Source organism: Nestor notabilis, unplaced genomic scaffold (assembly GCF_000696875.1).
Source record: "Nestor notabilis isolate BGI_N333 unplaced genomic scaffold, ASM69687v1 scaffold34797, whole genome shotgun sequence".
Classification (NCBI taxonomy): domain Eukaryota; kingdom Metazoa; phylum Chordata; class Aves; order Psittaciformes; family Psittacidae; genus Nestor; species Nestor notabilis.
Genome location: NW_009937484.1, coordinates 1,511 through 13,851, shown reverse-complemented (window position 1 = coordinate 13,851; position 12,341 = coordinate 1,511). Strand labels below are relative to the sequence as shown.

The following is a 12,341-nucleotide window of genomic DNA, read 5'->3' as shown; positions in this document are numbered from 1 at the left end:
AAGCAACTTAGTCATGAAGATGTTTTGGGGCCCCCAACCTGAGAAGGACATGGACCTGTTGGAGTAAGTCCAGAGGAGGCCACAAAGTTGCTCCAAGTTGCTATGGGGACAGGCTGAGAGAGCTGAGCTTGTTCAGCCTGGAGAAGAGAAGGCTCTGTGGGCATCTTGGAGCAGCTTCCAGTGCCTGAACAGGCCAACAAGAAAGCTGGAGAGGGGCTTTTGACAAGGGCAGGCAGGGACAGGACAAGGGGGAATGGCTTTAACCTGACAGAGGGGAGATATAGATGAGATCTGAGGAAGAAGTTCTTCCCTGTGAGGGTGGTGAGGCCCTGACACAGGTTGCCCAGAGAAGCTGTGGCTGCCCCATCCCCGGCAGTGTTCAAGGCCAGGGTGGGCACAGGGGCTTGGAGCAACCTGGTCTAGTGGAAGGTGTCCCTGCCCCTGATAGGGGGTTGGAACTGGATGCACTTTCCAACTCAAACAACTCTGATTCTATGAAAATGCAGTGCTGACCATGGCTTGAGTAGGAGATTTGCTTAGAGGCCTCCTGAGGGTCTTTGGCATCCTGAGTGATTTTCAGTCCATAGTCTTTACTTGTAATTTCTCTACAAGTCTGAGTTGCAGAGGTAACTATAGCTGCATCACAATGATTCCAAAATGCATTTGATACTAACTAATCAGCGTATTTTTGTTGTCGGTTTTCTAGGACTCAGTGTCTAAGACTGCAAACAGATTGAACTCTGAAAGGATCCTTATATTCCTGTCATGCTTACCACTGATGTGGTCATCACATGTAATCCCATGCTTCCTTTTTCAGCTGACATCAAAACATCAGTTCTCTTGTAGCTCATCCGTAAGCTGCTACTGGTTATTGGTACTGGTTGCTGCTACTGGTTATTGGCTATGAGTGAAGCAAATTAGGGACTCCTCCCAATCCTGATGTTAACCTAGATTTGTATTTTTGTTGTCATTTAGGGAATATAGGAGCAGCGTGTGCTCTCGGCTTGGTATTTTCTTTATAAATAAAATAGGAATGTCCTCCTGAATGGAAATGTCTTGCCTCCAGCTTAGTTTTCAGGCCAATGAAAATACTGTGTTTCAAAAGTACACAAATTCTTGTGACAGTAGTGCCTGGAGGGTGGTTTCTGTCTTAAAAGGGACTTTAACTAAATACTAGTTGATTTCTCTTTCTCACTCTTGACAGGTTTTAGCTGATGGGTCATGTCATTGTTGAAAACAGATTCCCTTCAGGATAAACTTTAGGGATGTTTCTGTCTTAGGCTTCTCTCTTCACCTAGTAACGTGACCTTAACTAATAAATACTAAACTGATTTCTGTAGCCAAGACCGCTTTAAAGTACCTATTCTGTACTGGTACTGGGTTACCTGTACCCTGGGTTACTGGGTTACCTGTAACCCCGTTCTCTACAGGAGCATTGAAAAATGTTCCTGAATATTCCCCTATGGAAGTAGCTCTCTTTTTGGTTCTTCCCTAGCAGGCATTCAAGGTGGAGCAGCCCAGCATCTAGTCATATAACTTTTTTCCATCAAGTTTCGCATGTAATTTTACCAGAATGAAGGTATGCGATTTTGGCGGGAATGTGTGTGTGCAGCAACTTACGTGAAAAGCACTGATGTCCATCTCTGTAGGCCTTACGTTTTCTGGTTACCAGATGCTTTTGCACAATGCATATGAGACATCCATATCTTGAATTTTCCAGAGACAGCAATCTGCTTATAATAGGCTGTTTTGAACACATCTTTGCATAGGATACTTGCTTGTATTTGGCAGATTGGTTTTGTTTCATCAGAAGAACAGGTCTGGCAATTTTATGGTAGTTTATTTTGTTCTGAACAACTTGCATTGGGATAAATTCCAGAAAGCTACTGAAAAAGCCTGCAAAGCAATGTCTGCAGTGCAGGAAATGTGCTGAACCCCAAAACATGCTTGCTTGGACTGTTGTGTGCTGAAATACAGGAATCCCATGAGGGTCACTTCTGCTTTGACTGTTCCACCTCAGTGAGTGGGGAGTGCTGTGCTGGTTCCTGGATTCTTGCCCTCTGCTTTTCATAGATCTTGACTTCTCCAAATTGCTGTTCTCTAACTTCTACTTACTGATCTTTTCATGGCTTAAGAACTCCACATGTAGAAAGAGTAACATTCCATTTGGTGTACTACTTCTGATTTTGTGCTCAGCTCTCTTTCCTCCCAGGCTCATGGAGGGGATTGACAAGGATTATTTAGCCTGTTTCCATGTCCGGATCAGACCTCTTTTTTTTTTTTTTTTGTTTTTTTTCTGCAGCTAGTGGTCTGTTGCACAAGTACTTGGTTAGTGACCAAGCTCCAGTAGCTATTCGTGTAATTTGCAGTTTAAGTATGCTTCAGTGTACTGCTAATCCAAACACTGATAAAATCCAGAATGAAACAATCTGAAAGAGACAGGTCGTATTTCATATATAAAAATAAATTCTCCTTACCTTTTGCTTTTTATAGTGATTCTTTAATTTCATCAATAGAAATTATCTATTGTTGTTTGCTTGTCAGTAACAAAGATTTTTGGAGAACGTGAATCCTAAAATATGTATCCTAAACTTCTAGACTTCAGTCTAGAACTACCTATTGATTGTCTTCCAGATACCTGGCTTACCGCAACTTCATGATTGACACCTATCGCTTAAATCCTCAAGAGTATTTGACCAGCACTGCCTGCAGAAGGAATCTGACTGGAGATGTGTGCGCTGTCATGAGGTGAAAACGATGGGTCTTGCAGGCACTGCCTTTCCTTTAATAGAAATAGGAGCTGCATTAAAAATGGAAGTGCTCTGGTATGACAGCATAAGTGTGGGCAATAACCATCATACTGTTGGTTAGCGGTTTCCCCACTTTTATGGCAACCAGATGACTATTTTATACTAATTTTTTTATTTATAATATTGTCTGCTTGCTGAAACATGCCTACAGATTTTGGATCTTAACTTGTGATGAGTTAGGTCCTGCTGCTCAGTAAATACGCGGATTTTTTCAGAAATGCCATTTTTGCAACTCAGTTTTATATTTCACCAGTTTTAAGCTGTGAGGTGCAGCAGAGCCCTAGAAATTGCAGCTTCCTAAATGTCAGTTCGGTGAAGAACAGTTACAGACAAGGGAAGCAAGTCAATGGTTGTGCAGCCCTCACAATCTTTACATTGCCTGTAAATGGTTCTGTGCATGCAGCCCTAGCTTTCTTTGCCTATACTTAATTAAGTTCCTGTTATCTGTAACAAAAAATGTCATGTTTTGGTTTATGCAACATGCTGAAATGCAGGCAACTCTGCACAAAGCTTGTGCTGTGTGGTTTTTATTGCTATTTGTGAATAGTGAAGGACTGTAGAAGATTCTGGATCTGTGTTTGATCCAGAAACAGAAACTCTGTCTGCTGTCTTCTTTCTGCGGTGTCAAGCACATCCAAGGCTTTAGTTCTTAAGATCTTAATTTGTCACATTGTTTCATAGAGTACATGCTTTTCTGGAGCAGTGGGGTCTCATTAACTACCAAGTGGATCCAGAAAGCCGTCCCATGGCAATGGGCCCTCCTCCTACTCCTCACTTTAACGTGCTGGCTGATACACCCTCTGGACTCATGCCTCTCCATATCCGCACTCCTCAGGTGAGCCCTGCAGGCTGCGTTTATGTGTGTTTGCCTTTGCTCTAGGCAGTGTCATTTAACATTGCAGCAGAATAACGTATGCATGATTTGATGACATGTTCCTTTTTTCTTTGTCCAGCTAAGTTAAGACTTTCAGGTAGTTTGAATCTCTAAAACAAATCTGCTAGCGGTGTATGCAAGTGATACTGTCTATGTAAAGTCATCTCTGTAGATTTATGTTCAACTGCTTTGTTCAGTCCATCTTGTATTTAACACGGGTCTGAAAACCTTGAGTAACTTTCGATTCTTGCCCCCTCACCTTTCTGTTGTAATGTTTGTTCATAGGTTCCAGCTGCTCAGCAGATGTTGAGTTTTCCAGAGAAGAACAAGGAGAAACCGACTGATCTGCAGAACTTCGGACTTCGCACAGACATATACACAAAAAAGACTTTAGCAAAGGCAAGTATGTTGGGATTTTTTTCCCTGTCTCCTATAAAGCTTTCTTCAAGGGTCCTCTACTAGACGACACTGCAGTGACTTACGTTACTCTTAGATTCCTGGTTTAGATTTCATTTCCATCTCAGTGTTGGACACTAAAATATGTGATTATGTTGGATATCTGATGTTGTAGAAATAAAGACATGTACCTATCCCAAACTGGTTCAGTGTCTTCAGACACTGAACTCTTGTTATGTTACTTCATGTTTAACCTGAATGATTCACCTTCAAACTATTCATTGATCCAGTACAGAAACAGAGATCTTTCTTCAGGGTCTTTATCCTGTTTTCCATGTCCGAGCAGGGTTTTCCAGACTGAGCAAACTATACAGTTGCTTGATTACCAGAGGTGTCACAAAATCACTACAGGGGCACATTTCAGCGTTGTCACTGCAATGTATTGTATCGGATAGTTAAAGTTTTGCGATAACATTGCAGTGACCGTGATAATTCTATAACCTCTTGTTTTTCTCCTGCTACCCGATACCTGTGTTTGTACCTGATAGTGCTTGGAGGTATTGCAGGAATACCACGTTACTACTTCAGTGTCACCTTCCATTTGGTAGTCCACAGAATTCTGCTGATGAGTGCCTCACACTATTGGGTGTGAGCCCAAGAGGCTAATTCTGGGTAATTGGTTCATTTGCCTAAGAGAGTATTATTTAAACCCATAACTTTGTACACTGTTGTTTATACTATTTCTACACCACTTACCACCTGAGAACTATTTAAAAAAACCCAAAACAAACAACAAAACCAACACACAGTAGTTCTAGAGATGAGCATTTTTTATAAATCCTGATTCCATAATCACAGTTATGGATTGACTTTTTTGCTTAGTTTATGGAGGTATAAATATTTATATTAAAAAATCATAAATCTTGTGCTTGTTCTAGACTCTGATTCTATTTACAAGCATCTATACCAATGAACTTGAACAGATTTGTTTGCAGAAGTTGATTTCCCTTTTTGTTTTGTGCAGCAATTACTTTTTTGGCTCTTCATACCAGCCTGTTTGAGAACTGATCAGCTGCTGGATGACTCAGTTTGATTAATGTTCTGTTTGGGTTAGGGATTTGTTTGTGAAATGCATCTTGAGATAGGGTAGATTTACCTCTCCTAAATATTTTTCCTTTTGCTGTGGTCTTGCACAGAGACATCCAATCTAGATAATGGTCTTTCATAAGCAGCTGAGAAGTTGCTTTTGTCCTTATCTGACATGTAATGGATTAGAGTGTCTGGAATCACAGAAGGGGAAGTTTTCACCAAGAGTTTTGTAACTTTTAGGAAATCTCACAAGGTATAGATTTGGGAACAGCAACCCTTGGAGCAAGTGATTGCTGAATATGTGGAGTATCTTGCTGTAATTACTCTGTCTTTTCAGATAGCTTATCTCACTTGGAAAGAGTTATTGGGGTTTTTTTACTGACTTACTTATGAACTGTTAGATGAGTGAACTTTTTTTGGACCAGCATGCATCTTACACAGTCCAGTCTGCCTTAAAAGCAGAGATTTGATGTGGGCTAAAGTTACTTTGACATAAACCTTATTCTGCTGAGAAAGGTGCCCTTTAGTCGGGGAGACTCCCAGTTTTGCCTGAATTGAGTAATACCATCTCCTCATCGGACAGCAGCATCCTTCAGCTGTATGGCAGCTTGGGAGGGTGTTAGATACTCTGTTTTGTCTGGCTTCTGCTGTCCTTTCAGCTGTAGAATGCTTTGTGTAAACTGCTCTGTTCTTTGCTTAATTTTACTGGCCAAAGTCATGCTGACCAGAATGTCATCACCACTCCTAAGGGGTTTTATTATCTAGGAAAATCCTCTTTGCTGTTTATGCAAGCAAAGATAGCCATGAGAAGAGGATACCAGATCACTTTGCTTTAGCTCAGAATGAAAGAGGAGTGTCCTGGGTTCCTACATGTATTGGAAAGGTGGGATCTGTGGACCCCAGCCTCCACAGAGACTGCAGAAATGCACTCACCTGTGTGCTTTAGCTACGTAAGTACATCATGTGAACTAAACCACTATACAAGATAACCTGGAATTGGTTAGCTGTAGTTGTAAGGCTGTGAAAGGTACATATTTGAGTGGATTGAATAACAGATTATTCCTCTTCTTAATGTTTTCCTCAAAAAAGTTCTGTGCATTAAAGACCTGTATTTCACTTTTTTTTTTTCCCTCCTGTCTTTTGTAGAGTAAAGGTGCAAGTGCTGGAAGAGAATGGACAGAACAAGAGACATTGCTGCTATTAGAAGTAAGTTCATGAGGGCAAAACCAAAGGCTAGGAAACCAAAATATGCAGGATATCATTACACACTTTAAAAATCTACATATAGGTTAATAATTCTTTCGAGGTGGAGTTAGATGACAACTGCATGCTTTTACAGAGAATGGAAAAAAGGTGCGGAGTTTATAGTGAGAAGCAATCTCTTGGGATTCAACCAGTGTAGCTGGAGGAGCAAAGCAGTTGGGTATCTGTATATAGAAGGCAAAGCTGCCTGTCTGTCTAATGTGGTTATGTTTTTAAATTGGTGAAAGGTTATAGCTCTCCCTCAAAATCATATCTCTTTATTTGACCATCACAATTACAGGAAAAAAAAGAGTTGTCAGTAACATTTACGTAATAGAGGGACTTCATGTACTTCAACGTATAAGTTCTAACTTGTACTTGCAAGCCAGAAATTTAGTATTTAAGAACATTTGCATAAACTCAGGAACAGATCTTGCAGTGCAGAGAGGTCTTGTCATTAAAAAGAAGTTACTAACAGCACAAATGCCCTTCAGGTAATGGTTTACCTGCCACTAAGATAAATACTTCGAAATTCCGATAATCTTCACAGGTTCATGGGTATGCCACAGCACATTAGGGAGGGAAACAACTGATTTTTGAAGTTTAAATAGTTAAGAAACAGTTGAGGCTGTTTCCTATCTCCACCACAAAAAAAGGAAGCTCTTTATTTGCTAGTTCTTTAGTCCCATACATCTATTAATTCTTTTTGCCACATAGCTGCACTTGATGTAGTCTGTCAGCTTTTTTGGGGAAGTCTACAAGAAATATACATGAGATGGCTCAAATGAAGTACTGTAAAAATGAGCTCGGAGAACTGCTAGCACACTAGATCAGATTTCCATCCCCAGATTGCTTAACCTGATGCTCTTGAGCCACATGGTAATTGTCAGGTCTCTTGGAGTCCCAGAGGTGCACTGCAGAAGTATGTTCAGTCTTCCACACTGACATGAGGGCAGCATTGTTTTTCACAGCACTTTGTCAGAAGAAGAATCTCAGTGGCCTGAAATAATTAATGTGCTGCCATTTTCCGTAAAGAAATTAGTATTACCTAGCTTTCTTTAAAGGAACATTTTCTTGATGTTGAGTTTGGGTGGTTAATTTTTACCTTTTATGTAATTCAGGGTTCTGGTCTAAGAATTACAGTTTGGGGTTTATTTTTGTTTGTTTTTATGTGAAGAGAAAGCTTAAAGCTGTCTCTTAAAGACTGCAATTGCATGATTGTTCTGCCTTTTTTGTCTTTACACGTGTCAGTAAACCTATTGAAAAGTTAATTTTATAAGGAAAAGCACAGACAATGGATCTTGGTGGTGCTTGACAGTGTTGAACGATATGCAACTTCTGTGTTGAGTAGCTTATTTTCTGAGCTAGCCAAAGTACCTCAGCACAGCAATCTTTTATTCACCCTTCACAGATAATGGATATGTGTTCATCAAACAGTCAAAATAGTGTTTGGTTGTTTTTTTTTTTTTTCTTTTATGTTAGGTTGATACACACTGTTTAGCTGGTACTTTTCTATTGCCATGTGGAAAAAAGTTTGTTTATACGGTGAAAACATCTAACTTGTCTTTCGTGGTGTTCTTGTATGGAGAAACAAGACTAATATCTTGATATGTTGGCTTCTTTGCTTACTAGTAGTGGTATTTAAAACTTATTTGTAGCATGTGATCATACATAGTAAGTGATAGCCTAATTAAATAATCTAGATAATTTAAAAAAACACCAAACCCAAACAAAAACCCGAAGTCTTGAGGTTACAACTTTATTTAATGTGCTTAAATTAATAATGTTGTATTTTTCTCATTCTTTGTGGATTTAACCTATGAATAAATCAGTAAAGAGTATATCAGTTCAAGCATAAGTAATTCAGCTGTAACAAGCCAGCTCAGTCCAATTAAATCCTCAGGGTAGCTTTAGGCAAATACATATGCAGTGAAGTTCCAAAGAATAAATCTTATCTAAAATAATTACTGTCCTTCTGCCTGTTGACTAAATAAACTGAGGGGGGAAATACTGTTCCCCTCCCAGATTCATCTTCCCTGCCACGCCACTTGTCTGTATCTCCACAGAGTACTATTCTTGCATAGTTAAGTGTATTTTCAGCTATTTATAGTAAGGACAACTATTGTGGAAGCTAATTTGTCTAGCAGAAAAATAACAAGCAGTGAAGGAGAATGAGCAAAAAGTCCTCCATGGCCATGAAAAGCAGAGCTGATCTAATATGCTAGTGTGATTAAAAATGGATAGGCAGTGACACACAACTTGCAGCACAGAGATGAAATTATGGAAAGTGAAATGAAGTTTGAACATTGACAAATACTTCCTCCTGAGTATGACCTAGTGAACTAAGCTGTTTCTCAGTTCTTTAAACACTTGGGCAAGATCAGGCAGAGGTCGGAAGAATGATACACAGGCAGTTAGAGACCATTGGGGTGTGGACCATGCTGTCCAGTATTGTCTGTCCTTGGTTCATTCCCAAAATGATGGATTGGGATGTATTCTTCTCATAATGTCTAACAGATACATTCCAGCTTTGGATTCTGCCTTTACGCAATGAAAGATTGTGCCTGTGGAAAGTCATGAATTTTACCAGGAAGACTGAGATTTCTGGTAGTTGTCAGTCTTGTGGGAAAGATTTCAAGTATTGAAAAACCATTAACTTCATTTGTGCTTAACATTCATGCTTAAATGGACATAGTGCTTGGTTGGGGAATCTCAGTTGTCATAAGTAGTTAGATAAGGAGGAGGATGATGTCTCTATCTCCTGAAATACATTATACCTACAAACAGGTGCCTTAAGGTCCAAGGCAGCCTGTCTGATGGCCAGCAAGTCAGTGAGGGTGTACCATAGGGATCCCTCATGCAGTCTAGTAACACCTATTTCAAACTCTGTTCTCCTTCTACCAGTTGTTGCTAAAATGCCTGCTCTCTTGCTGTGAAGCAAAGCAGTTGCCTTTGTTTGTTGTAGGGTACGTCCAGGGTAAATAAAAACCAGCATGACTTCTCAGCGAAATATATTAAAAATGAAAATAGAATCTGCAGCTCGAACAGAGAGGTATTTACCACCCTTGCTCAGGCCTCTGGTATTAAAAATTTTCAGAAGATTTCTGTTATGCCTGTAAGTTGCAGATCCCATTTTCATTTTTAAGTTTGACACATTTGGCCTAGATCTCAAATGGCTTTTTACTTTTTCTAGGTGACCATGATGACATGAATCATCTCAGTAATGTAAAAGTTACCAGTTCAGAATACTTAAATACTTATTTTATGCTCTCCAAGTGCTTAAATCACTTAAACAGTTTTCAGGAGAAAAAACCAAAACACTTCTTAAGGGATAATACTCTATTAGGCTACCACTTTGGTTTTCTACAATACTAATGGGTTAGTTTTTCAAAGAATAGTGCAGAGACTTCAGTAGCTCACTGCTATTGAATTGTTTTGTTAAGATCTTAAGTAACTTTAAAAACAACTGAAATTCTGAATCCTTGGTTTAATTGGGAAGTTCTTTTATCGGGTGTCTTATCTACATAATAATGACTCATTAACCTGAATGCATAACAAAAATCAGACTGGTTAACAGTTGCTGGAGAACTGATCTCTTCTGGCTTCATGATATAGAGTATATTTTCCTCTTTTTTCCCTGGCATATTGGTTTGATGCTCTTTCATTTTTATAACATCTGTTGGATCTAAAAACTGGACTTCACCATCATAGCTAGTATACACGCATGAAATAAATATTGTTCCTGCCCCCAAGAGCTTGGTGTGCTAAGACATAAATGAGAGAACACGAGCAGGAGCAGTTATGGAAATTAAAAGAATTGGTAAGATTTAGTAGCATAAGAAAACCTACTTCTCTTTAAAGCTTTTCACGTGAAAGCAAAGTGGGGAAACACTAACCATGCAAATATTATTAGTAAGTCCCAAATCATCTGACTGTTCTTTCTGATATAGTGACAACATAAAACCCATGTGATGATCCCCCACAGCTTAAATTTAATTGATGTCCTAGTCAGATATTCATATTTATGAAGAATAATTTTGCTACCAGAAAAAATACAAGTTTAAACAGTTGTCTGATCCCAACTTATTATTTCATCACCAAAATAACTAGTATTGGAAATCTTTTTTGCGAAAAGTAGGGGTTTTTTTCCCCAGAGTAGTTAATGTATATACAATGATTTTTGTCTTTTGTAGGCTCTGGAGATGTACAAAGATGATTGGAACAAAGTCTCGGAGCATGTTGGGAGCCGTACCCAAGATGAGTGCATTCTCCATTTTCTGAGACTTCCGATTGAAGACCCCTATTTGGAGAACTCCGACGCATCTCTGGGTCCCCTGGCGTACCAGCCTGTCCCCTTCAGCCAGTCTGGCAATCCAGTGATGAGCACTGTTGCTTTTTTGGCATCCGTGGTGGATCCCCGAGTGGCATCGGCCGCAGCAAAGGCCGCGTTAGGTATGAGTTTGCCCCAGCAATTGTTTTCTCGTTGTCTCTACAGCTTTGCTCTTAGTCTGCTTTTAAATTAAATCAACTGCTTCTAGAGTTTGTTGTGGATGAGTTTACATGTATATAGAAAAGAGGTCTACTGATACCCAGTTTTGTATTCTGCTGTTACTGAAACTTCCAATTTACAGACAAACTAGAATAGCTCTTAAAGGCCACTGAATGTCTAAAGATGGCTTTTGTGCTTATTGACTCTTGATAGTGTTTGCAAGCACCACCTAGTAGTTGTGTTATTGTGGCCACTGTCATTAGTTTAGCTGTGGGTAAATGCACAAAGCTAAACTTTTTTTTTTCGTTTTCTATTTGTGTGAAATTCTGACATAGTTATATGTGTACTCAAAGACACGTGATGAAATAGTTCTTTTCACTTTTTTCCTTATTTTTCCACATAAAAGACAATTTTATGTAAGTGGGAAGAGACCCTTTCCTACAACATCTGAGAGAGAAAATTAACTACCTGTTGTGAAAAGAAGGAACTTACATATTTGAGAATTCCCTTTGTTACAAGAGTTACCTGCACATTGATCAGAGAAAAACGTAACTTTTAATTTGCCGTAAAACCCTCACAATACTTTTTTTCTTACCAGAGGAATTTTCTCGTGTCAGAGAGGAGGTACCGCTGGAGCTCGTTGAAGCTCATGTAAAGAAAGTACAGGAAGCAGCAAGAGCCTCTGGGAAGGTAGATCCAACATATGGACTAGAGAGCAGCTGCATTGCCGGAACAGGTCCAGATGAGCCAGAGAAAATCGGTAGGCTGTCCATCAAAATGCAGAAATTTCTCCACATGAGGTTCCTTAGGGATTTTCTTCTGACTTGTAATAAACCACAAGTTCACCTCCAATAGGAGACAGAAATCGTTGTGGGTAAGGAGAGTGTGACAGGTTCTGCTTGGTGCAGGATTATTAACTCTTGACCCTGAATTGATGAATTTAGGACGAGCTTCAGTTTCAGAGATTTGTTTTCTTGCTCTCACTCCATGGAAAGGCTGTTGCTTTGGAAGCACATAGTTGAGTGAGCAAAAATACCAGGCAGAACATTTCATGCTAATTCTATGGGTATTAGAGTAGTTGGAGGATGCTGCCTTTTTAGCACTGCAGTTATGATAAAACTGAGCTTTATCAGCTCTTTGTGCTGCAGCTGGATCTGTAATGTTATATCAGACTTTTGGTAATAGGTTTTAACCTAAGTCTTGTACTCTGAGTACATTGCTAATTGCAGTGGTAGTAGAAGAGGAACTTTTTATTTAATGGTGGACTGGTACACAAAAATGCTACAGTTCTTGTTTCTAGTTGTTGTATATTACACTGCTGTACTAACAAGCTCCTGTTTAAGAGCTTAGTTTCAGATAGCTGTATTCTGTAGTATTCATCAGGTATTCTGGTATTAAATCTCTTATCTGAAACCTTTACAGGTGCAAACTGTTTACTCAT

General features: G+C 39.4%; 1 protein-coding gene across 1 annotated transcript in view; it reads left to right on the top strand.

Moving 5' to 3' along the window:
• Positions 1-11,660, top strand: part of LOC104409065 (SWI/SNF complex subunit SMARCC1) — a gene marked incomplete at its 3' end in the record, with an annotated part of 38,613 nt that extends 26,953 nt beyond the window's left edge. The window contains exons 16-21 of the mRNA XM_010018845.1: positions 2,635-2,748; positions 3,492-3,645; positions 3,970-4,083; positions 6,316-6,375; positions 10,605-10,863; positions 11,499-11,660. Of these exons, the coding sequence (XP_010017147.1) occupies positions 2,635-2,748; positions 3,492-3,645; positions 3,970-4,083; positions 6,316-6,375; positions 10,605-10,863; positions 11,499-11,660 (863 nt within the window). The remainder of the gene's footprint in view (positions 1-2,634; positions 2,749-3,491; positions 3,646-3,969; positions 4,084-6,315; positions 6,376-10,604; positions 10,864-11,498) is intronic.
• Between the last annotated feature and the right edge of the window lie 681 nt (positions 11,661-12,341).